We start from the raw sequence: 25526 nt of genomic DNA, 5'->3' as shown, positions 1-25526 counted from the left end.
ATCCCACACACACCTCAGAAACCTCATAGCAGATCACGCACAATCACGCACGGACACGCAGACAGAGCGCGCGGGATGTGTGCGATCTGACATACAGCGGCTCATTACAGCAGGTAGGTTCATAACTGAATAATAATCAATATGCGAATTCCTCTGGTTGCTGGGTCTCGGCGTTGTCTGACCTTGGGAATGATGAATATGGTTTCTTATTTGTGATTAATTTTTTTAAATTATTGTTTAATTAATTATTAGAACGTTAATGATCACTTCACTTACCAATGAATAAAATAGCCTATTTCCTCTCATCTAATGTATAGACAATTAGAAAGGACAGTTTAAAAAAACAAAAGCAAAAGCCTGTAATTTTTGTTTTGTAATAATTAAAAACAGTTTCCTTTTTTCTTTTTTTTTGGTTTATATATTATATATTTGAGTTTTTATCCTGTTTGTTGACCAATCTGTTACACACTTTTTCCTAAAATAAAAAACGTAATTTAATTATTAATCCTTTGAGTTTCGATTGTATTTTATATTCGTGTTAGTACCGAATGTCTGCTCACCTGCAGCCGTCTGTCGGTCTGTTAAACTAAATAATTTCCCCCAGGGATCAATAAAGTATTCTGATTCTGATTCTGATTAACGGAACCAGTCAGCAGAAAGAAAGTCTTAGTATTATTATTATTTTATCACTATTATTATTGTAACTTCGCCTTATAAAAAACTACACTTTTTATCAATAAGCTGTAACACAATGCCTTTCGCATTTCGCACACTTTGTTAAATACTTTAAATGTTTTTTTAATATATATATTTATTTAGAGTTTCGATATATTTTAAACGCTTTCTGTTAAATCATTAAAAAAAATTCTGAACAGAGACGTGATTGCGTCTCTCTGGAGGCAGTTTGCGATCCTTTGCGCGGGTGTTACCGACACCATCTAATATCTAAATATGAAAACACGCCTTGTAGCTAATTGTGCAGCCATTCTTAACACCGCAGTTTTCTTTTATTACATTCTTTTTTCTTCTGTAGAGATGGTACCTTTGTCTGCACATTTTATGTTTATATTTGGCATTTATATTTAATATTGGATTCGGTTCAATAGAGGATCTTTCTTTGTGTCTTTCAGCGGGTAAATTAAAATGTCCAATTGCTCCTTTAATTTCATCGTCTTTGTTCTGTTTTATTTAAATAAAGACCGTCTAAATAAAATTCTACCCAAATGTTCTAAAGTCAGGGACTAAATCTTAAAATCCCAAACTGTTAATTGTTCTCTGTTCTGTTAAGCTTAAGTGTGACAGCAAACTTGCAGGAGTGTTTTATTATTCTTTAATATCAGCTAAAATTGTTTTCCATCAGAAATCAGCATTATGACGAGGTCTGTGCTGGAGGAGCAGATGTCAGTGGAGTCGGATGAGCAGCAGGAGCTCTGCAGCCCTGCAGAAAGAGAGAGGAGTGCAGAAGGAGTTACAGGTGGAGGAGGGGAGGAGGAGGAGGACCGCCTCCATCATCTAGAGGAGGATGAGGAGGATGATGAAGAGGAGGAAGAGGAGGAAGAAGAAGAAGACGGGGAGAGCAAACCCAAAAGGCGAGGGCCCAAGAAGAAGAAGATGACAAAGGCTCGTCTGCAGAGGTAGATTCTCTTTTCCTCTGCTTGCTCTCAGTGTGATGTGAAAGCAACACTTTCAAGTTAAACATTAAAAATCCAAAGTTGCACTAGCGGAAGTCTCACAAGGTTCAACCTCTGTAAAGCAGGACCCATTCAGTAGAAATCACTTGCATTGGATTAAACTATTAAAAAGACACAAAACCGCTTAACAGGAATAAAAATATTCAAAGGATGGTTGAAATTCTAGTTTTAATTTTGTAGTTTTCTGCATTTTTTTATGATCACACTTGTAGAGATCGATAGATAGATTTATGCTTTATAATGAAGGTCAGTGTTTTGGCTCACATACATGTAATTTTCTTTTAAAGCTCTAACTTAGTCTTAGCTCTAAATGCAGGAAATTATAGACATGAACAGGATTCATCTTTAACCAAAGAATTTTTTTTTTTATCACATAGTATTAACATTTACTTTGCAGACACAAACACGGCACCGGGAAACTAAGAACATTGGCGTCCTAAAAGTGTGTCTGTGTACAGTGACATCTAATAGAAAATACTTCAAATTTTTCAAACTATAAGGAAAGAAAATGAAATAAGACTCACAAATTTAGTGACTAAACTGTGCTCATTTAAAATGTCCTTTGTAAGGCAACTTTCCAAACGAATGCCGATTCTGCGTTTTCAGTCAAGAGACGTTTCTGTCATTTTGTGCAGTGCTGTTTAGGAGTAAGATAGATGTGGGCATTTGTTAAAACTTACAGGGCCTGTCAATCATCAACATTCATTCTGTATGCACAATAATTGCTTTAGCATGTACTTAGTCTCATCCTCAGCACACACACAGCTGATGTCAAAAGGCTCTGTGTGTGTGTGCTGAATCATTGAAGAAATAGCAACTTATAGCTTACAAATTAAATAGAAACATAACTGGATACATAAATAAATAGGGGGAACAAAGAAATGTGCTGAGGGTCATTTTCACAGGTTCCTCCCACAGTTTAATGAAGTCCCTCACTGAACCTGTCACTACAGGCGGCTCTGTGTTGGAGCTCATATTGAATCAAGCCATCTGCCACAATTTTCTCTGGAAACATGTTTTTGTTCAGATTTTGATTAGCAGAAAATTGTTACGTACATTTGATCAGTAAGTGCTTGCAAAATACCAGAACACAGAGTAAAATCAATGTGAGACAACATGCAACGTTTTACATCTACATACAATTGTTTGCAAACTTATGCAAAAGGTTACTGAATAAAAACGAACACTACTAAGATGTTTCAGAGGAAATGAGAGATAACCCAGCTAACAATGAATCTGCTTCATGTATTTTGGAGGTTTAAGGTCCGTCGGATGAAGGCTAACGCCCGGGAAAGAAACCGCATGCACGGCCTGAACGATGCCCTGGAGAGTCTGCGAAAAGTCGTCCCCTGTTACTCCAAAACGCAGAAACTATCAAAAATTGAGACACTGCGCCTCGCCAAGAACTACATCTGGGCCCTGAGCGAGATACTGCGCTCTGGAAAGGCACCTGACCTCATGAGCTTCGTCCAGGCACTCTGCAAAGGTAAATCCCACCTAACATTAACAGACTACAATGGACTGGACCGAAGGCTGACCCAGTCTGGTCTCTGATTATGAAACATAAAGGGACAACAAGGATTTTTACCCAGGAAGCGTTTTCCCATTGGGCACAATGAGCATGTGTACTCCTTACACTCTTTAGTGTGACAGTTTAGCTGATGGTTGAGACTGTAATACAGCTTTTTTACAACAGATATTTATAAGCGTCACAGTAGGAGCAGCACAGGTAAAATTAATGATGTCTCATGAGTAGGTAGTTTTTCTAATGAATGAGTGTGGTTCAACGAGGTGAAGTCGTCAATACGTGTAATGCAAAATAACAAAATTCCTGAAAAGTTTTCATAAAGAAATTAGTTCGATAAATGTATAATGTCTCGGGTGAATGTGTTTCGTGAGGTTTGAGGTTTTTTTACAAGCCACATTTAGCTCATTGGTTCATCTACTTATTCATAGTTTACTGGTGGATGCATGCAGATTTTTCTGGGATGAGGTCATCTGATTTCATGTATAAGATTATGTCTATTAAACTAGCCCTGTATGTGTTTAAAAAAAGAGAAATTACTTGACTGCAAACAGCAGTACTAATTAGATTTTTTTTAAAATAACCTTGTAGGTGTCATTATGGAACTAAATTTTGGCATAACATCTCTGCGTTTTGTTTGCTTGTGGGTTTTTTTTTACATAAAATAATAAAATTAGTTAATTAGTCACAATTTTAAGATTCTCAAAAAATAGCATTAATTATTATGTACTGGCATTTATTAACAGCTATTACAGCATACAGTTATAATATTTAAAAACAACTTAATAAAAAACAATATTACAGTACATGGATGATTAGTTAACTAGTGCTTCTATTACATTTAATAGCAGGTTAATAGCAGGTTTTATTTATTAACATGTATAAATGAACCTCGTGACAATAGACTGATACCAATAAACTGTGTTTATAGTCATTAACAAGTATTGACAAGCACTAATTATTAACTATTTAATGCTATAAAGAAACAATGACCAGCATGTATTGATCAGTATTAACTAATCATTGTCCTTCTATTGTCAGGTCTGTCTCAGCCGACCACTAATCTGGTGGCGGGCTGCCTGCAGCTTAACCCTCGGACGTTCCTGCCAGAGCAGACTCCAGACCTACCGGCTCACCTTCCCCCTGTCGGTGCCAGTTCCTACCCCGGACATTTTCCCTACCAGAGCCCCGGGCTTACGGCCGGCCTGCCCAGCCCTCCCTACGGCAACATGGACCCCTCTCACATCTTCCACCAGGTCAAAGGTCAACCCTACGGCCCACTGGAGCCCTTCTTTGATGGCGTCCTCGTGTCGGACGGCCCGGCGTTTGACCCGCCGCTCAGCCCACCGCTCAGCATCAACGGGAACTTCTCTTCGTCCTTCAAGCACGAGGCCGTCGCAGCCACCGATTACGACAAGAGCTTCTCCTTCAGTGTGCACTATGGAGGCGGGGGAGCTGGAGGACACCCTGCCATCTATGGCAGCGGGGGTTCCAACCCACGCTGTGGTGACCTACAAGTGGACGGGCTGATGGGCTTTGACGGACACTCACACCACGAGCGGCTGATGAACGCCCAGCTGAACGCCATCTTCCATGACTCCTGAGGAAGAAGAGGACGAAGGACTGAGAGACTGATGAAGACAGAGAGACCTTTGTATGGAAAGACAGTCTTGTGTACTTCTATCGTTTTAAAGCTGTCTTTCTGTCTGTCCTTGCTTTTTTTCTTTCTGTCTGCGTCAGGCTCTGCGACTCATCCTGACAACGGCGACGTCGCAAAGATGTCACCTTGATGTAACCTTCTTTGTAGCACTTCATCCTGCGGGAGACGCTCTCTGAATGTCTCGTTATTATCCATATTATCACTTAAAAATAATCAATAATCAATGAGCAATAATCTGGAGTAAACTATGCAATTTTGTTAAAAATCTGAGTGACCCTCAGTATAATAATTCCAAATGTTGAAAGAATAAAGATTTCTCTATTTTTGGGTCAGTGTGTGAGGCAGTGTTGGGCCGGTGATGGGCCGGTGATGAGCTGAAGTGTTTATGTGATTTTTACTTTTTGCTTTTTATAACATTCCTGTAGTGTTCTGTTAACATTTCATGTGACTCTTGTTCATATTTTATAAGATAGATGTTTATAAATACCTTTTATTAAAAGGGATTCAATGTGATCCGTCTCAGAGACTCTCATTATGTGCAGAAAGACAACAAAACAAATAAACACAATGTCATTAGATACAAATAACATGCCAGTTTTGGTCCTGCTGTTGTTTTAGAGCAGTATATAATACTTAGTGGTTACTTTATAAGGTATATACTGTTAAACTGCTCGTTAATGGAAATATCAGCCATATTAGCAGCAACTCCATGCATCTAGCAATTTAGACATTTTCAAGATGACCTGCTAAAGTTCAAACCAAGCATCAGCATGGCCACCACAGTCACCAGATCTCAATCTAACAGAGCACCTTTAGGATGTGCTGGATCGGGAGATTAATGTCATAAAGATGGATCTGACAAATCTGCTGCAAATGTATGATGCTGTCCTGCCAACATGGGCTAATATCTCTGAGGAGTTTTTACATATTTGTGCCAGTCCTGAAGATAAAAGGGGGGTCCAACACAGTACTAGCAATACATACCTAATAAAAGTGGCTAGTGGGTAGATACCTCAAATGAAATACATCATTATATATATATTGATGTATTTTTAAGAATTTATTCAGCCTAATTAATGTGAATAATCTTTTGTTTTCTTAGTCTTTTCTGTTGGAAACACCCTTCAGTTTCAGAAAGTCTAGACCAGGGGTGCCAAACATAAGATCAGGCAAAAGACTACAACCCAGGCCACTGGACAGGTTTATAAAATGTGTAGAAGTGCATAGATTTGGGACTTTTAACAGTATTTTCACAAGTTATACACATTTTCCTATTGACAAATACTTCCATCCCCCATTGTATCTATACTACATCAAAGTACAAGGCTTCTGTAAATTACTGAAAACTTTATATTTAAAAATTTGGAATTACAGGACTGTCTGAGCAATGACTAACCAGAACCTTCTCTGTAAGGTTATACGTTTACTGTAGTTTCACTGGTTTAACCAACTTTGATGTGAAGTGGCCCACATTTTTAAAGAGTTTGACATCCTTGGTCTAGACAAAAACACTGAAGGTTAAATTTTGGAAACCAAATCAACATCCCGAAATCTGAGTTCTTATAAGGTTGCTGTTTAAGGGGTTTAAACTGAGGTTAGGTGTTTTTTCAATGCAATGTAATGAGTGCTTAGCCTGAAGAGGAAGAAATTGGCTGCTCGCAGCTATGCGAGTATTCTTGAAAAATTCCCACAAGATCTGATGTCATAATAACGTCACAAATTTTGCATTGACCGCTGTGTTTAGGCTCCTTGCACAACACTAAACACACAAGGGAGAAATTCATATCTCCTTCAAGAGGAAATCATGCTAATGACATTATCATGCCAAATAAAGGACAAAACTCAGATTACAGTCTCTCTCTCTCTCTCTCTCTCTGTGTTTGTGTGTGTGTGTGTGTGTGTGTGCATGTGTGTGTGTGAAGGGCACAGATGTTCGTTCTGCAAGCAAGATTTTAATTTATGAAAATGATCTTGTTTATGCATGAGAGCCCCCCTCCACACACTGCTGTCCTGCTGAGTATTGGTGTGTGTGTGTGTGTGTGTGTGTGTAAGTCAACAGGGACAATATGGTGGCCATATCCCACCATTTAGCCTTCCTGTTGGTGGAATAAATGGAATAATAATGAGAGAAACTTCAACTAAAGCATGAATAAATCCTGGTCAGAACTACAGAATTTAAACCACAAAGAAAAGATTATATAAGTAAAAAATATGTTTGGTTTTTTTTTTTACTTTCATTAGACAGGACGATGTAAAAGCAGGTAGAAAATCAGAGAAAGGGTAAAACATGTGGCAAAGGCTCTTTTCAACAGTCAAACAGTGGAAGCTGTAATTATTGGTACGGATCCTAAATATCTGGAAGCTCTGAAAACCTCACTTCAAAATAATCATGCTTCCAGTAAAGGGACATTGTGAAGGCAAATGTGGAGCTCTGGAAAAAACCTCAATGACGGCTGCTTGTGTAAGTTGCTCACAGTGAAACTACAAATGCGTTATTACACTCAGAAGGTAGCTTTCGCTTTAGCAGCAGCAGCTGTATTATCAGTATTATTAATTAACAGTATTAGCACAAGTCTTTGTGATAGTGGTTTTGAGTTTCAGTCTGTTGGCTGATCATAACACTGATTAATGCAGCTTTAACTCAGCCATCTGTCAGCAACACACACACACGTTTGTGTTGTGGCTCATAATATGGTGTTTATACCAGAGTCACTTTCCTCTTTGATTGGCCGTCTATTATAGCATATAGGGGGACTCATGCCTTGACTATAATTAATTGGATGGATGGATGGATCAAAATGCAGCCAGTCATTTCAAAAGTATTGATGCTTTATGTTCTGTTTGCTGTTAACTGGCTTTTGCTAAATATACTATTTGTCTCTTAGTATGAGGGAGGATCTAAACGCAGCTTTTATTTGTGTCTTTAGTTACTGGAGAAGATGACAGAGTGAAAGCATCTATTAAGAGACGAATCACTTCCACTGGTTCCATTATACATGAAAGTTATATTATCATACCATATTGTGGTCAGAAATTAGCTGCAAATCTATGTTTGTGTATAGATTAAATTAGCAAGATATGCTAATATACATATTAATTAGTGAGTTTTAGAGGTGCTAGAATGTCTGTGTTTTCTCCAAGTGAACTCCAAGTCTGTAACTACAAACACATGAGAATGTTTAGTTGGCTTATTGGCCAGATGTATCATCTGTTTTGGAACAGATTAAACACCTATAGATGTGAAAACACAATAGATTAAAATGCTAACTTTACATAAAATAAAAGTTTAAATCCTCCTTAACTGTCATGTAGTACATTACAATTGCAATCAGTCTAGCTAGCCTGCGACAGTGCTAGCTTACTGATTCCCAGTTTTAAAAACAGTGAAAAATAAAAATCGAAAAATAAAACAACATGGAAACATAAAATACCAAACTCTTGAAATATCTTAACGCTATTTAAGGTGTCAAAGGTAAGGTCTACCTTTTTTAAATAATTGTTCTGCTGTTTAGCCTGCAATGTTAATTATATTTTGGTCTCCAGTGACTCCTATAAATATAATTAAAAAATTTGGACTGCCAATCACATTCACACTAAAATGCAGCAATAAACAAACCTGAGTTTTGAAGCTCACACAGGTGCGCGCGCGCGCTTGTTGATTACACACCAGTGAATCTGCCGCGTGCTCGAACTGTGCCAGTCCGCTAAACTAAAGCCGCTGCCTGTTGCCATAGCGACAAGACCCGGAAATACACCGTCATCAGCTTACTGCGTGTTTATCAGAGGGTATCAAACTCATAACGGTAGAGTTTTTGTTGTTATTGTTTGTTTGTTTTTTGTTTATTTGCTCGTGCGTAAATAAACAGTAGATATGTCGGAGCCCGAGGAGCTGCCGCAGAGAGAACAGCGAGAGAGTACGAAGAAGAAGAAGAAAACGAAGCGGAGTGGGAAAAAGAAGAAGGAGCAGCGGGAAGGAGAGGAGCAGGTGGAGTTTGAGCAGGAGGTGCAGAGGTGAGTGGTTCTTGTGGGTTTCTTCCAGGGTCGCGTTATACACAGAACCCGTTTTGGACCCACACGTGTCTCGGTTCATACAATAAAGTGACATAGCAGAGGAGAGAAAGAGCCGACTACTCGTAGTCAAAACCCGTCTCTTCAGGAAGCTTTTCAAAGTAAAAGCACAGCAGTTAAATCCTTACAAAGTCAATAAATAAATAAACGATTGTGCCAACGTGCAACTGTTACTCTTCCGGTTTAGACATGTTATTGAGGTACTATTTCCCGCAACCCAAATGATACATATTAAACATAAAAAACAATTTAAAATGGACTAATTGACCTTGCAAAGCACATGGCTGTGCACTGTGGTTATGAACAGACTCTAAACTGTTTATGCTCAATAAAATAAATGAAAATAAATTTCTATGAAGAAAAGCGAAATTGCATGCAAGTGACACATTTTAATCCTGCTAGCAAGCTATGATTGATGGACAGCAATTGGTACACTCCCACTATGTTTCATAAAGGGAGATGAAGTATGTCGACATAAATAATAATTGTTTGGCTCACAACTTCATACCAAACTAATTCTTGTTTTCAAAACGTCTTGGTACTTGGTGCATATCTTTGGTTTTCACCACAGACTTGTTTTTTCTTAGTTTTTATTCATTATTGAATCAATTTAGCTTAAGGATTCAAAGAGGAGCTAGAGAGGAAGTTTGATATTAGAGCACTTTTCAGAGAAAGTCTGATAATCAGTCCCCTTGTTTGCATATTTAATCAGGTTACTTCCTCAAACAGATAACATAGAATTAGCAAACACAAAGAAAGACTAAAGAGTAGCTCCTGTCTGTATATACACTCAGCGGGTTATTAAATTAGAAAAGCTATTTTAAAGCAGAGCAGAATGCCTGAGAGTCACACTGCATTATCTTCCATTATATTCTGAACCTTGCCTGATGTTTGTGTTGTCATTTGTAGAAATAAAGAATAAATAATGATGAAAAGGTACAAATAAGGTTGATGAAAAGGTTGATGAGCATTCATCAGAATTTACAAAAATGATGTACAATTCACAATTTCCCGGGGAAGGATCTAGAACGCATTAACAATAAAGTTACAGAATTAATATTGCATTGAAATAGACTTTTTTCTGTCTTTCTTTCTTTTATTTAACAGGGACAAAAATCTAAACATGCCAGATTATAGTAAAACTGCTAATTCACATCTGTATTCCTGGGGCAGATCACATAAAACTTTATTATAAACAATAAAAATACAGATATGTGACAAACACTTATAGAGTAAAATGATATGAAGTGTGCTGTTATGTTTACTAAACATAAACATGTTTTATATTAGAGGTGACACATCTAAGAAAAAAAAAAAGAAAGTGCAGTGACACTAGTAGCTCTTCACACTCTGTTCATACATCGTGCAGTTTATTCCCTGGAAGTTGTGTCGTCAGGTAAAAGTCCAGTATGAAGTATGGTTTATACTTCATACTTTGCGACTGGTTCTACGTGACAAATGTAATACATACAAGTAAACTCTATCCAAGATTATTGAAAAAGGTGTATCATAGGGAGGATTGCTTGGCTGTCATGCAGTTCAAATGAACAGAATTTGGGATTGCAGATGTTTAGTTCCTGTAAGGACAGCAAGACATCTGAGCAGAAACATGCTCAGAGATCTGTAGCAGTAGTAATTCTTTTTGGAACCCCGCCCCCAAAAAAACATTTTTCTGTGTCAAATATGAGAATTTTAGGTCTGTGTCTATATACTTAATATCTCTGTGTTCATACTAAAGTTGTCCCAATACTTGAATTTCAAGACAAAAAGACAAAACATTTAGATGCATTTTTAAAAAATAAAGGTTAGAAAAATACAAACAATAATATCGGTGACAACAGTACTTGTAGTGCAAAAAAATATAAACACCACTGTACTGTTATGTATATATATTTTTAGGTATTGGGTTTTTAGTGATTTGGCTCCATGTTTTGGTTGTTGAAGAAATTGTTAGTAAGATAGGTTGCCACTGTTTCTAACTCAATGTATACTTTTCTCAGCTTCAAACTTTATAATAATAATAATAATAAACTTTATTTATAAAGCACACTTAAAAACCAAGGGTATGCCAAGGTGCTTAACAAGTAAATAGAGTATAGGAGGAGGATAATAGAAATAGGACCAAAGCAAGTACTAAATATGCAAGCAGATAACTGTCACTAATACATAGGAAAGCAACAGGTACAGAGCAAACAAGAATTTAAATGAGCATAAAAGTGCATGATATAAAATCATAAAAGAAATATTAACTAGAGGGAAAGGCAAGATTGAATAAGTGGGTTTTTAATCGTGATTTGAACAGTGCAATGGAATCAGATGCGCGGAGGTCGAGAGGAAGGGTATTCCACAGTACCGGGGCAGCCAGAGCAAACGCACGGTCACCCCGGGACTTCAGTCGAGATCTGGGTTGGGTCAGAAGTAGTTGAGTGGCAGATCTGAGTGTTCTAGCAGGAGTATGTGGTTTGAGAAGTTCACTAAGATAACTTGGCGCTAATTTATTAATAGTTTTGAAAGTAAGGAGTAATATTTTAAATTGAATACGGTACTTTATGGGCAGCCAATGCAGGCTAGCTAGGACAGGGGTAATATGGCAAAATTTCCTGGTACCAGTCAAAAGGCGGGCTGCTGCATTTTGGACTGTTTGCAGTTTAAGAAGAAGAGAAGAGGGAAGACCATAGTACAAGGAGTTACAATAATCCAACCTGGAGGTCACAAAAGCGTGAATAAGCTTCTCCAGGTCCTCATGCGGAATATAATGCCTAGCCTTAGAGATAAGGCGCAGTTGGTGGAAGCTAGATCTCACTACAGCAGACACTTGCTTATCGAGTTTGAGCGAGCTATCCAGCAGTACACCCAAGTTACTGACATAGTCACAAGAAAATGACTAACATAACAGTTTTTAGACACAAATATTATCCTGTTAGAATAAGACCATCTTTTATAAAGTTATAAATGGTCAAGACTGATCATTTCTGCTCCTACATTAATGTTACCATTTTGCGATTAGCCACAGCGGCTAGCTGCTACCTTAATGATAATAGTGGTAGCAGCTAGCTAATAATGGATAATGTGGCTATCGGACAAAAGTACCTTCGGCTGCTCTCTCATTTTACAGAGGTTGCCACAGCAGATAGGTCCGCATGTTTGATTTGGTCCTGACACAGCTCTCCCGACTATTCAGGCTTGGGACCAATGTCATGCCAAAAAGTGATCATCTGCTAGCAAGCAGTTGCCAGTTTTTGCCAAAAAATTATTTTCTGTAACTGCTGTAAAAGACTTGTTGAAGACTTGTTATAATTTATCAAATATTTCTGTCTTGAATGATATAAAATAATTTTGAGTCCAGAAAGAACATTTCTGTTTCAAGCAAAAGCTGCAGCCAGTTTTTTGGCAAAGTGCAAAACAGGTATTTAAAAAAAAAAATTTAACTAGTAAACCCCCGTGCTACATGCAGGAGACAGGAAGCATACAAGCATACTTACATATGCCACGATCATTATAGTATGATATATTATATTGTGACACACCATTCTACTCTGACATTACATTCAGTGCTCAGTTGAACAGTGAAATGTACAAATATCTAAAATTGTGGGATTTATATAAAACATTTGTAAACGCAAGACAGATGTTGTCACTCATGGTGCCTGAGGCAATGTGTATGCAAAGTTTCATCAAGTTTTGTTACTTGTCTAAGAGGAGAAAGGGAACGTACAATCAGACATACAGAGATACATCTGCAATAATCACTATAGTGTTATATATAACCTCTTCATAAATCCTGTTTACACAGCCTATTTACCGATATATAAAGAAGGTTATTAGACATAGAAAACATATACAAATTGTCAGACGTTAGTAATCATCTTTTGGCGTGACATCGTGTTTGGAGTGCACTTGCTTGAGACCCCCTAAGGTTGGGTTTGTGGCTATCAGGTAACTGCTGATGAAACTAGCTAACAGTGATGTGTGTGTGTGTGCCAGGTTAACGTTTACGATAACTGTTCGGTACCTAAATTTTGTTGAAACGGGAGCCTTACTGACCTTTAAAGTCCCCAAAGTGTTGTTCAGTGTTGTGAACTTCAGCTAGGGGACAGGCTGTGTGATGGATGGACAGTTGGATGAAGTTGTGTGTCAGCTGGAGGAGCCAAAGATGACAATGTTTGTATCAATAGTGTTGCAAAAGTGTCTAATCCAATAGTAATTTTTGGTATCAATTATAGTCTGGGAATCGACTTTTTTTTTTTTTTTTTTTTTTGGACAACCTCATTTTGAGTTATTGGCCATAGAAACCTTTACCTGGGCTATCGTAAACTCTTGTATTCACCATTTTCACTAATTTCCATTTATTTTCTGACATTTTAAAGCCTAACAGACTAAGCCGTAAAATGATGAATCAACTTGTTCTTCACTTTGCCAATTATAAACATTTGTTATATATATTTATTGACATGATTGATATCTATGACTTCCTATTGGACAAAGTAAACTGTGTGTGTTTATTGTGTGTCAGTGTCAGTGAGTGCGTTGTGCTGCACGGGATCTTCAAACTGGGCAAGAAGAGTCACGACGTCCTGCTCACCCGAACCAAACTGACCTGGACGCCTATCATCCCGGAGAACCCCACAGGTCAGTGTCCATGGTGATGGGTTGTCATGGTGTTGAGTAGACGTGGTGGTGGTGTCAGACAGACAGACTGTGGGTGTTTTTCTTTCTGTATCTAGAAGCAGCTGGTGTTGTAATGGAGAAGTTATCTTGTGTTGAGACCACCTAAAACTTGACATCACACACACGCACACACACACACGCACACACAGTTCCATTGTGACACAATTAACCCCACACCCCCACCCCGGGTACGCTCCCTAATGCTGCAGTGTGCGTTTTTTTTTTATTTGGAGGAAAAAGTAACATGTCATGCTAACAGACTAAAGCTTTATCTTTTCAGAATTTCGTTTTTTTTTTCAGTGTGAAATTGGCTCTTGTAGTTGACTGTGGAGTATGACTACATCTTATCAGGACACTGATAAATCCAATACAGTTTGCCAGACTGAAATCTGCTGTCTGGACAAGCCTGTGTAAAATCATCAGATGTGTTTTTTGTGTATCTAACCCCTGTTTGAGCCGTTTATGTTTTAGCTTACATGTGGGTGAGAAAACAAATGAAAAAAAGACCAAAAAAGTTTTTTTTTAAATGTTTACATTTTATTCTGTTTAATTCTGTTTCCTGTGATCTTTTTGCGGCCCAATAGTTGTAGTAGGCTCTTTGTTCTGATTCTGCATTTCAAAGCTTTGAATCTTTAAGGAGTAAACATGACTTGGGATCTGATGATTTTTTTACATATCTACAGATCAGAAATTATTTTAATCAAAACTTAAAAGTGAACCTAAACGAATTACAATTTGTAGAAACATTCTTATTACTAACCAAATCTGAAGTGCAAAGTAAAATTATTTCTAAATTATATAACAGCATCCGGTGGTGTAAAAACGACAGAACTCTGTATATTAAAGCGAAGTGGGAAAAGGAGGGTAATTTGACAATTACAGAGAAGTGTTGGGCTCACGCATGCAAGATACAGTGGGCTACCACTGGGTCTAATGTTTGGCGTGAATTTTGCTGGAAAAGCATTATGAGATTTTTCATTACCCCTGCTCAACAAAGATATCAAGGAATTGGTGATAAATGTTAGAGATGTGGGGGAGATGCCAACCGTTTCCACATCTTTTGGGACTGTAAAGATATTCGCCAGTATTGGTCTCTAATCCATGATCATTTACAAAATGTTTTTTCATTTGTTTTTCCTTCAACTTTTGAGACCATGTTTTTGTGCAATGCACCAGTGGATAAACTGAATTCCAACGACAGAAGACTCCTGTATGTCCTTCTGGCCGCAAGTAAAAAGCCTCTTACGAGAAGATGGCTTAAGCCTGAACCACCAACGATAGAAGACTGGATACATTCTGTACAAGAGATCTATACGATGGAAAAAGTGTCATTTTCTCTTAAACTTCAGAGGGATACATTCTACGGAATATGGTCTAAATGGACAGACTATGTTAAGCATATGAGGTGTGATTTTGTGTATGATGTTACAACCCTGAGTTCTACGTAAACCTACCTGCCCTGCTGCCTCCTAACCCTAGTTTTTTTTGTTTGTTTGTTTGTTTTTGTTTTTTTGTTTGTTTGTTGTTGTTTTGTTTTTTTTGGGGGGGGGGGGGTTTGTTTGTTTTTGTTTTTTTCTTCTTTTCTTTTCTCTTCTTTTTCCGTCTTCTTCATTTTTCTATTATAAGTTAAAATGTGACAGCAAAGAAAATGTAAAAAGGCAAATTACGTGTTATGTTCAACAGCTGTCCCAATAAAAGAGATAATAATAAAAAAAACAATAAATGGAAGGACACTGCATTTCCCAATGAGAAACTGGAGACGTTATCTAATATATGGTATAATGAAGATAAAAGATCATAATTATACATCATGCCCTGTAACAGGAGACATTTTTAGCTTGTATTTATTTACATTTAAGTAAATTAACTATAGCACTTTAGCTATTAGGAATTGACAGCCATAATTAGAAGATTATGATTGATTATGAGATGAAGTGTATCAGACTAATAGGGCAAGAATTGATATTCACACCTATACGAGGTAGCGTCATCGTCCTGTTTGCTTAATTGTAGAGCTGATTAACCATCTTTATCTCACCTTTAATGATGAAATGGGGTTTTATTTATTTATTTATTGTGAATGCAGTTTGTCTTTAGGAGTTCTGTGTCTTCAAATGACTTTCACTGGGCTTTACACATCACTTGTTAATTCACATTTGACTCTGGCTAGAGTGATTGGATTTGTTGTCCTTCTTGTTCATAAATTCTTGAGGTTTTGAGTGAATTTTACCTTTTTTAGACAGTAGCAGTAGCAGAAAAGAGGAAATCTAGGAAAGGGAGCAGTGGAATGAAATGCAGCAAGCTCACAGGCTCAAAGTCGAATGAAGGACTCATTTACTGAGGGCATTTTTGACTCTGGGGTATGCACGCTACCCACTCTAGTAATCATGCTGTCTTTAACCTTCAGCTTGCATAGCTAAATAAATTAAATGCACCTCAACACTTGACTTAGTAGAAGATCTCTTGCCTCTTTACCCTTCCCCCCTTCCCCCCCCCCCCCCCATCTTCACCTGTCCTTATATCTACCATCTATACATCCAGGCATCAGCGCTCCATATCTCAGCTACATCTCCAGTATGCAAAACCAAAAGCCAGCCCTGTGATGGCTTTAAAGCTTAAACGACTCTGCTTTATTCTTGTGTAATATGGTGGTATCATTTTGCTGTGAGATTTCTGGTTGAAAACCGTTCAAACAGAACTGGTTAGTGAAGCAGGATGAAGGTGTAATTTAAATGTGCGTGTGTTGTTGAAGCCAATCTGTTTTGCTGTATTTCATCCAAGCTAATGTCATTAAGCCAGCACTGTGTGTGTGTGTGTGTGTGTTGGCAGTAGTAGAGAGCAGTTGGTTCAGCCCGTGGGGGGTTATTAGAGTCTCTCAGTGTGAGATTAACACACACACACACACACACACACACACACACACACACACACACACACACACACACACACACACACACACACACATAGTCAGCCTGTCAGCATGCTGTGTGTGTGTTGATTAGATATTTCTATATAAATGGATCAGCTGTTATTGTTTGTTTCTACACATAAATCCATCCTGTCTGTCTCTCCGTGTGTCAGGGAGGTGAGATCTGAGCGATCAGACAGTTGTGTTGTGTCAAAGCAGGAACTTGCAGCTGTGCTGAAGAATTTAAAGCCCAAAATGCAGTTAGCGCACAAGAAATCAATGCACTGTTGGGAATCATTATACTGTCAAACACCCATTTTTTGTAATATTAGAAACATGTTTACCTCAAGTTGTGTTTCATGTCGTAAGCAGTGAAGTATTCGCTGGAGTCAATCCTGTGCTTCTAAAGCAAGAAAAACAAAAAAATATTCACATGAAGAAACTGAAACAATAGTGTCCAAATGATGGATGTGGTTTTTATTTTAAACAGAGGGAGGATCGCTATTGTTTTGTTTTGTCTTTACAGTGATAAGCGTAGTACGTTCAGTCAATATTACTTATACTTTATTATTGTTGATTTAACTCTTCTTTGAACTTTTTCTGTCTTTGTATAGGAAAACTGTAAATAATAGCCTTTTATAACATCATAATTATTAATTTTACCAATTATTATATTATCTAGGTCTCCATTTGTTTGCAGGAAAAGAACAGTATCTGGTTTTAAATAAATCTGTACAGTGATATGATGATACACACAGTTTAAGCACAGATTTATGTGTTCCCACTGTTTGTGAATGTGGCCCAATAATGGGATGACCTGTGTTTGACCTGATGTCAGATGTAATTTGTGTATTGGTAGAATTTAGAGTCTGTCCAGCAAATAACAAAAATAATGAAAAACTAAAAACTAATTTGAATATTATCCAGATAATATTAGGGATGGACCGATCTGATATCACGTATCGGTATCGCTCTGATACTGACCTAAATTACTGGATCGGATATCGGAGAGAAATAAAAAATGTAATCCGATCCATTAAGTATCACGAAAGCACCTCACAAAACTTGCGACATGGGGTAACTCAGCTCATAACCTCAGTACGTCAGAGCAGTATGCATCACGTGATAGAGCGGCTGTGGCGTGCGAGACCTGTCGGTGGTCTGATTGAGCATTTGGAGCCTCGCTACCAACCCGGCATTTCATCTCAGAGAAAGTTATCACAGAGAGAAGTAAAGCAAGCGTGTAAGTTCATCTCTGAATGTTTGTAAAGCATTCCTGCGTTAAGCTTAACAACCGATATATGGAGAGGCTGCCTCTTCTCTCCCCCTCCCTCTCCTGCTGCTACTTCAATCATGAAACTGATCAATGATCAGCTGATCGGCTTTTCTGTCGCAAGTCCCGTCTCTCTTGTTTGTTTTTGGCCCACTTTGCACCAGAAAGAGGAAACCAGCGGCTGAACAACAGCAGCACGTTTAAGCTTGATAAGCTGTTGTTAGAATTAGAAAAGTTGAATCAAAACGTGACAGTGAAAACAAACTTTTTGAAATCATGAAGCACAATTTACCAAAGGGGAGACAAAAACGTTAGAAGTTAACACGAGACGTGTAGAGTATTGCAATCTGATTTTGTAGACACTTCCAGAAACAAATGCAATCTTTTAATCACGTCGCCTCATTCTACTCACTTTTTTTTTTGCAAAGGTCAAATTACTCCTGACTGAGCAATCAAAGTAACTCCCTGCTTATCCCAGTACACCCAACAGTAGTAAAAATGTGGCAAAAACAGTGGTAAAAATGCACATTAATTTCCACTTCTTAAAATTGGTGGAAAACTTGTTTAAAATTTGTTGTAATTTGACTGGAAAAACACTTTAACTCTTCCCATGATACTGAAATGTCAGTTGACCAGAAGAAAGAAGATTGTAGCTGTTTAGGATTATCAAATTCGATGGTGGAGTAATGTATATTGTAGGACTCCAGGAAATGAATGTAAGTCAGTGTAATGTTCTCTGAAGTGATGGAAGCATGACTCCGATCCATAACTCCCCACAGTTACCACATGGCCTGGTCACCATGAGACTGAACTGCCACTGAGAGTGTTTGTATGTGTGTGTTTGGGCCACGCACAGGTGCTAACAATTCATTTTTCCCCATTTAAAATTATTTTAAGAATCAAATGATAGAATCCTCTGGGAAGTGAGTGGATAAATGGTTATTAAAATTAAAAGTAAAAGGAATAATTACATGACTAATGGCACATAATTTTTATATAAATATATCTGCGACTGTGTGTGTGTGCGTGTGTGTGTGTGTGTGTGTGTGCGTGCGTGTGTGTGTGTGTTAGCACAGCAGGATGTGAGGACCTGATGGGAATCTCATCTCCATCTGGGAATGAACCAACGTGTGCGTGCGTGTTCACAGTGACTCTGTAGGTCCTGTCAGCTCAGATCAGAGTCATCTTTATCGGGTTAGATGGAAAATCATCTTCCTACCCCTGACAGTGTTCTGCTGTATGTTTTTCTATCCAGGTATGCTTTTACTGCGTCGGCAGTATGTTTGGGATCATTGTCATGCTGAAAAATTTAACCGTTTCCAATCACATGCCTTCCAGGTCATATTGCATGGTGGAACAAAATCTGATGGTACTTTTCTGTGTTGATAATTAATCAATTGAGACACAATCTCCAACACTATTGACTGACACAAATCATGACAGAGCCTCCACTGTGTTTTACAGATGGTTGTAGACAAGAACTCGACTGAAAATGAGTGAAAAAGCAGCCAATGTCCAAAGAAAAACTTTGAAAGACCTTCAGAAAGCCTGTTGCTCAAGACCACTTTAAAAATTACTGACTCTGTGGAAGTAAAATCTAAAGAAATGAGTGGTTACTTCTGTATGTATTTTAAAGTTATATGTTATGTTGCTATTTTTTTTTAAATTTATTAAATGTCTGTCTTTCTTAGATGTGAAGGAAACCGAGGATAGAGGGTGCTTGCTAATATGTTAAAGCCCCTTTGAAATAATTTACGATAATAAAGTAATTTGCCTTGACTTACTTTTCTGCTTTCAAAATCCACTTGTGTTTTTTCTCAAATTTAAAATGCATAAATATTAAAAATGGTTTTGATTCCTCACCTTTAACCTCTCGTTTGACTCAGAAGACAAATACTTTAAACGCAAATAATATTAATTGGACACAATGAATGAAGACTGAGCAACAACAACCAGATAGACTGTTGTTACACACAATGACCCTGACATATGGATGCTGGTCTCTCTGGGGAACAGGGGAGGGTGGCGTGGGCATATTTGGTGTTTGATAACAGCAGGAGGTATTTCATAGAGAAGGGGGTTAATCAGCTATCATTTATAAGCTTTATGAGCTGTTTACACTGTACTGTACAGGTGCTTTGCATCAAGTTAATATCTCTTTTTGTCTCTTTGAGCACAGAATTGATTTTCCTACTCTGGGTTTGTTATGGGGCTGCACATTTTCCTTCATGTTCCTTAACCTGTTTGAGTTCAAATTAAATGAGATGCCAAGAGGCCCCTGTTTTGCGATTGTTAGATTATAACAGTATTAAATGAATACTGTTTAAGTGCACCATTATAGGTTTTAAATCTGGGAGGATTAAAATATTCTTTTTTTGAAAATATCTCTGTAGATCTGAATGTTTCTGGTGATTAAAGTGGAGTTTGTTTTTGTTTATGTACATCTACCAGCTGTGCCATGCGTTTGTCTCTAAAGCTACACATCTAATATGGCCATTTTCATTATTCTCCCCCCAAAGGGAGGGAGTATGTAATTGGTTGTGTTTGTCTGTCTGTTTGTAAGCACAGACTCTCTCTGTGAATTATTACAAAGGTCTTCAAGTAAACTTTTATAATTCAGGCTGATAAAATGTCTATAAATTTTCTCTGATGTGACGACTTTTGAAAATTTAAATGATGCTTAATTTTAAGAAAACTAGCCTTAGTAACTGACAAAATTGGTACTGTAAATATTGGATTTTGTTTTGGACATGTCGATTGTTCTTATTTCATTTAAAAAGTTTGTTATTTTGAATTAAATATCAGTATAGACAATAAATTCTCATCAACAAGTGTGCAGTTGTTGAGAAGTTATTAAAATTCCTGCTATAAGTTCCAAAAAAAACCTTCTGGATGTGCTTGAGTTCTACTTTTGTGGAAGAAGAAAGATGTTTTAGTGAGGTGTTGCCAGAGCAGCTTTACTGCACTGTGACACTGTATCTCATCTCTGGACGTCTGCTGAAGTGAGGGAACACAATCCTTTAAAAGATAATTCCCCATTTGCTGTTTTGATGATGGTGGTGGTGTTTAACGCAGGTGTATACATGATCAGTCCTAATATTATGATCACTGACAGGTGAAGTGAATGACACTGAATATCTCTTCATTGTGGATGGAATATATTGGGTAGCAAGTGAGGATTTTGTTCACACAAAAGGAAGGAACAGTGGTGAAACAGCGACAGGGTCATTGCCGGCCAAGGCTCACTGATGCATGTAAGGAGCGAATGCTGGCTCGTGTTGTCTGATCCAACAGACTTTTCTGATAGAGAGGTACTAGAACACACAATGTGTCACAGTTTCCATGTTTGTTGTTTGAGTATGCATAGACGTAGGCTAGTAGTCCTGGAAGTGACCACTTACATCAGGATAGAAATATTTTATCATAGGATGAAGGTGATCACATCTTCTTTTAACACTAAGTATAAAAGGAGGGCTGAATCGATCATGAAAAAGGTGTTCCTTATATCCTCATCTCTTATCTGATAAATCAGAATCCAGGGAAATTGGCAAATTCTCACATTTTTTAAACTGAAACCAACCAGTTTAATTTGGTGTGAAAGCAAAAGTTTCCATAAGTTTGTTTAGAAGTTTACATACTGTAAAAGGTATTTACATTTAAGTCAAAAGCTCCTTGTGAAAAAACAACAACAAAAAAAGCACAAAAAAACTCCAAAGTACTTGCACTACTGTCATCTGCAAATGAGCCACGCACAAGCTCACTCAGACACAAAGTATTTTCTTTGTGTCTGAGTAAAATGTGATGTAACTCTGAATGGACTGTCTGAGCTATGCTAATATTATCCTCGGAGGATTAGAAGATTAATATGATGCTGGCCAATCAGGTTTCAGAATTCTTTCACGATTGTACTTGTTGATGCTGTACTTTACATTCTGCTGACAGCAGCAATGTGCAGCGTTCATATTTGATTGACTATTCAAAAGAATTTAAACATACAGTAAAACATCAATCAGACAAACTAATCACAGAGTTTGTTGTTAATGGTAGTATCCTTTTATACACTTACTTTTTCGCAGTGGATTTGAATGTTTTATTTAATAAGACTTTAGTCTTAATGTTTATAAAAAGAAAAAATGGCATTTTGACATTTTGGGTAAATCTCAGCATTTCATCTGTTCACACTGGTCAAGGATGTTTTTAGCTTAGCTTAGCACAGAGACTGGAAGCAGAGGGAAACTGTTAGCCTGGATGACTGAGAACCTTCACAGACATACAGCCTGGTCCCTTTCAAAACGTACCCAAACCTCTCAGATGTCCATCATGTACCTTGTTCATTAAACAGTGTGCTGTGTTCAAGTGCTGTTTGTTAACTACTTTTTTCTCTGCAGGTGAGACTGGTGTCCCACAGTCAGGTGAGGTGCTGCTGCAAGACATATTTGCAGTGAAGGTGAAGCGGAGGCGAGCTGCGGGCCAGGAGTCAGGGGGACCCGTGCTTGGTGTGGCTCTCTTCTGGTGTAGGAGGAAAGGGAGAAGGCTGGAGGAGGACACGCTGCACCTCCACAATGCCTCCTCAGAACACACACACACCTGGTACAACACCCTGAAGGAGCTGCTCACAGGTAACACAGACATTCAGACTGTCATGCAGTTCAAGCAGCAAGCACACAAAAGCAAACCAGGAGTTTAAAGTATTTTTGTCAGTATTCAGCATCTTTGTCTTAGATGGTGGAGCTGGTCAGCCATTAACCATTTGGGGTTCATGGTTTCTGTTGTTATCCTGTTAAAATGTTGAAAGTAACACCCAGATGCTGTGAAATTGCTATGGACAAAACAGTGGAATGTAAATTTGACCAAGCTAATGGATGAGACCCAGTGTGGAGGTTCCTTGGGCCCACATTGAACATCCAACTGTGACGGACTCACTGAAAATGTGACTGGCAGTTTGTGTTACATAAGAGCTGAAACAGGAGAAACGTGAGTCAGTGCTTCAGTGAGTGTCATACTCTAAGATGATTAAACTGTACACACACACTGCTGAGTAATACTGTTATAAGTAGCACGCTTAGCATCTGTCCATTAGATGGTTTGATGAATGGAGACTTATTTAAATGGAGTTTGTCATTAAATTCACACATTACAAATTTAAACTCATATTTTTATTTACGTCATAGCTAATACAACTGTTAAATAAACGAATAAATACATGGATTCTTACTAGACATACAACATCTGTATTACTACATGTTTTTGTGCAAATGTTGTCAGTAAGGTATCCTAAAAATTGCCACACCCACAACTGTAAATAAAAGGCAACACTTTTTGTAGCATAACAAAATTCTGATGCTGGACTGTATTCTGGGCTCTGATTATTTGGTATTTTTGCTGATGACATGCTACCATAGCAAATAGTTGATTTTGGAGTCATAAAGTCTTGTTTTTGATGTTCACTTTCATTAACAAGAATGTTCTGTTTGGAAAAGCTGAAAAAGAAAAATCAAGTAGTAAAGTGTTGGAAATGTTTGCATTGTTGGAAGATTGAATTATAATACATTTTTCATTAGGCCAGAATTTTAATTTGTTATAATATCTAAAAAACGGTCATCCCCATCAGCCTCAGCTGTTCTTTGTGTTGAGTGCTCATTCAGTGAAGTCCCATTGTAACACTTCAAGCTTAGCTTCAAGCTAAGATCTTAGCTTTTTAAAACCAGACGTTGCCTTTGTTGGGTGTCTGACTTTGAAACCAAACAGTGGAGGATTCTTGTCATGTTAATCACAAGTCATTACCAAGTGAGATAACCGTGCTTCATGCTCCTTTCTGATAATAATGGGGATCATAATTTACAAAATCAATGTTTTATTGAATAAGACTTGAAACTAGCTCGTAAAATCATCAGTGTTCACAGAGGTTTCAGATCATGGAAACAGAGCTTCCCCCCCCCCCCCCCCCCCCCCAGAAACTTCTGTATAACTTAAGGTGTTTCTGCAACCACAGGATTTGTCCCTTGCTTGGGGGGGATCCAGGGTTAAAACACTTGTGTGTTGCCTACAATTGTCAAGTCCAAAAGCTACAAAAGCTTTTATATACAATCTGTTTTGCTAATTAACAAATGTTAGCATGCTAACACACTTAACTAAAATACTAAACATAGTAATTAAACATGTGGTTTACTGCAAGTGATTGCATTAAAACTTTGGCTTGCAAGTTAGTCTGGACCATAAACTGTTTAGATTGATAAAGCAGTTTTTTCTACAGTCTGTGGAAAGGTTGCAGTTTATTTTACTGGTTGTTCTGCTTAGATGTGCTGACACCCTGCCATTATTATAGTTCAGGGGCTTTAATGTATAACATTTCAAAACCTTATGTTATTTGGAACAAAACTGAGCTGAAATCTGTGCTGATATTTTTCTAAGCCAACGTGGTCAGTCAGCACTGCAGCTGCCCAAGATATACCAGGATTTAAAACGCACACCTTTGTGTTTTGTACGTCTGCAGATGATTTGCATGATGATGCAGTGCTAGCTGCTCAGATTAAAATTTCATTGTTTTCTATCTGTTCATCACTCAGTTTAATGAGGTGAGTCACAGTTACATCAGACCAGAGAACTAATCTGCTAATCCACAGGAACAAAGGATTACACACACACACACACACACACACACACACACACACACACACACACACACACACACACACACACACACACACACACACACACACACATTTAGCAGTACTCAGTAAAGTGCTGTCAGCAGTTAAATCATGTTGTCTGCAGGAGAGATTAGTTACTGTCTGCATGAACACGTGTGTATACAACCACTTCATATTTAGTGCATAAGAAATATCTCTGAGGCTTGGAGCTTTAGACAACACACACTGCAAGGCTGAAAGCATGGAGACATGACTTTTTTCTAGTTTCAGATTTTCAGCAATATTTCTGAATCTGCAGCTGCAATAGCTTTAGCGTGGTCTTGTTTAGGGGCTGGGCTGTTGTTGGTGTTCAAGTTCAACCAATGGTGTGCAATGTGTTTGACGTCCGAGCCTTGAGTTCAGTTCTTCTTCACCATGCTAGGAAACCCCCCCCAAAAAACAATCTTATGTCTCTGACTCAGTCTCAAGTATCAAATAAAGTGCAGAAGATGTCACAGTTGTTTAGTTTCTTTAGACATCAGTATATTTTTTCTATAGAGCATAAAGTTTTCAGAAGAATAACCTCTTCATTGCCCAACCACCTGCTGCTAAAGCTCTGGATGTTGCTGCAGTCGGACGTTCCCAGACGCTGATTTCCCAGGTGCACTGTAGTGGGCGGTGCGTGGCTGACAGTTAACACACAATAGAAATGTTGAAGTGCTTGTTGTGTGGATTTAACTCACATGGACACATTTTACATTTCAGTTCTTCTCTATTTGTCCAACCACGCCAACTGCAACAGAGACATTACAAGCTATCCATAAATGAAGAGGTCAGAGGTCACACACACATTACTGTCCTTTTATCACCATGGCATCAGTCTGACATGTTATCGCTGGTCACCTGTCTGTCTGTCCATCTGTCTGTCTATCAAACCAGATTACCCATGAGGCCCTGCAGCAAAGTCACAACTTCTTCAAGTCTTTGTCTTATGGGCTCGCACTCACACTCACAGACATGAATGGCCCGCAGGTCGTGTGTCAGCTCAAGTGGTCACACTGCACATCAAGCTGTGACGGCTTTTGTGACTTTACACACCGCAGC

The 25526-nt window shown here is 38.1% G+C and overlaps 2 protein-coding genes across 2 annotated transcripts in view; both read left to right on the top strand.

The window, feature by feature from the left end:
* Nucleotides 1-5411, top strand: neurod1 (neuronal differentiation 1). The gene is made up of 4 exons (XM_080902802.1): nt 1-113; nt 1361-1634; nt 2948-3177; nt 4258-5411. Exons 2-4 carry the CDS (start codon nt 1372-1374, stop codon nt 4818-4820), a joined length of 1056 nt encoding a protein of 351 aa, XP_080758928.1. The 5' UTR covers nt 1-113; nt 1361-1371; the 3' UTR covers nt 4821-5411.
* Nucleotides 5412-8619: 3208 nt separating this feature from the next.
* The window catches only part of cerkl (CERK like autophagy regulator), a 33855-nt gene continuing 16948 nt past the window's right edge, over nt 8620-25526 (top strand). The window contains exons 1-3 of the mRNA XM_080902172.1: nt 8620-8887; nt 13458-13573; nt 22182-22412. Of these exons, the coding sequence (XP_080758298.1) occupies nt 8748-8887; nt 13458-13573; nt 22182-22412 (487 nt within the window). The 5' untranslated portion in view covers nt 8620-8747. The remainder of the gene's footprint in view (nt 8888-13457; nt 13574-22181; nt 22413-25526) is intronic.

This window comes from Rhamphochromis sp. 'chilingali' (assembly GCF_963969265.1).
Source record: "Rhamphochromis sp. 'chilingali' genome assembly, chromosome: 14".
NCBI lineage: Eukaryota > Metazoa > Chordata > Actinopteri > Cichliformes > Cichlidae > Rhamphochromis > Rhamphochromis sp. 'chilingali'.
The sequence above is the reverse complement of the archived record's forward strand: the minus strand, read 5'-3'. Positions and strand labels throughout refer to the sequence as shown.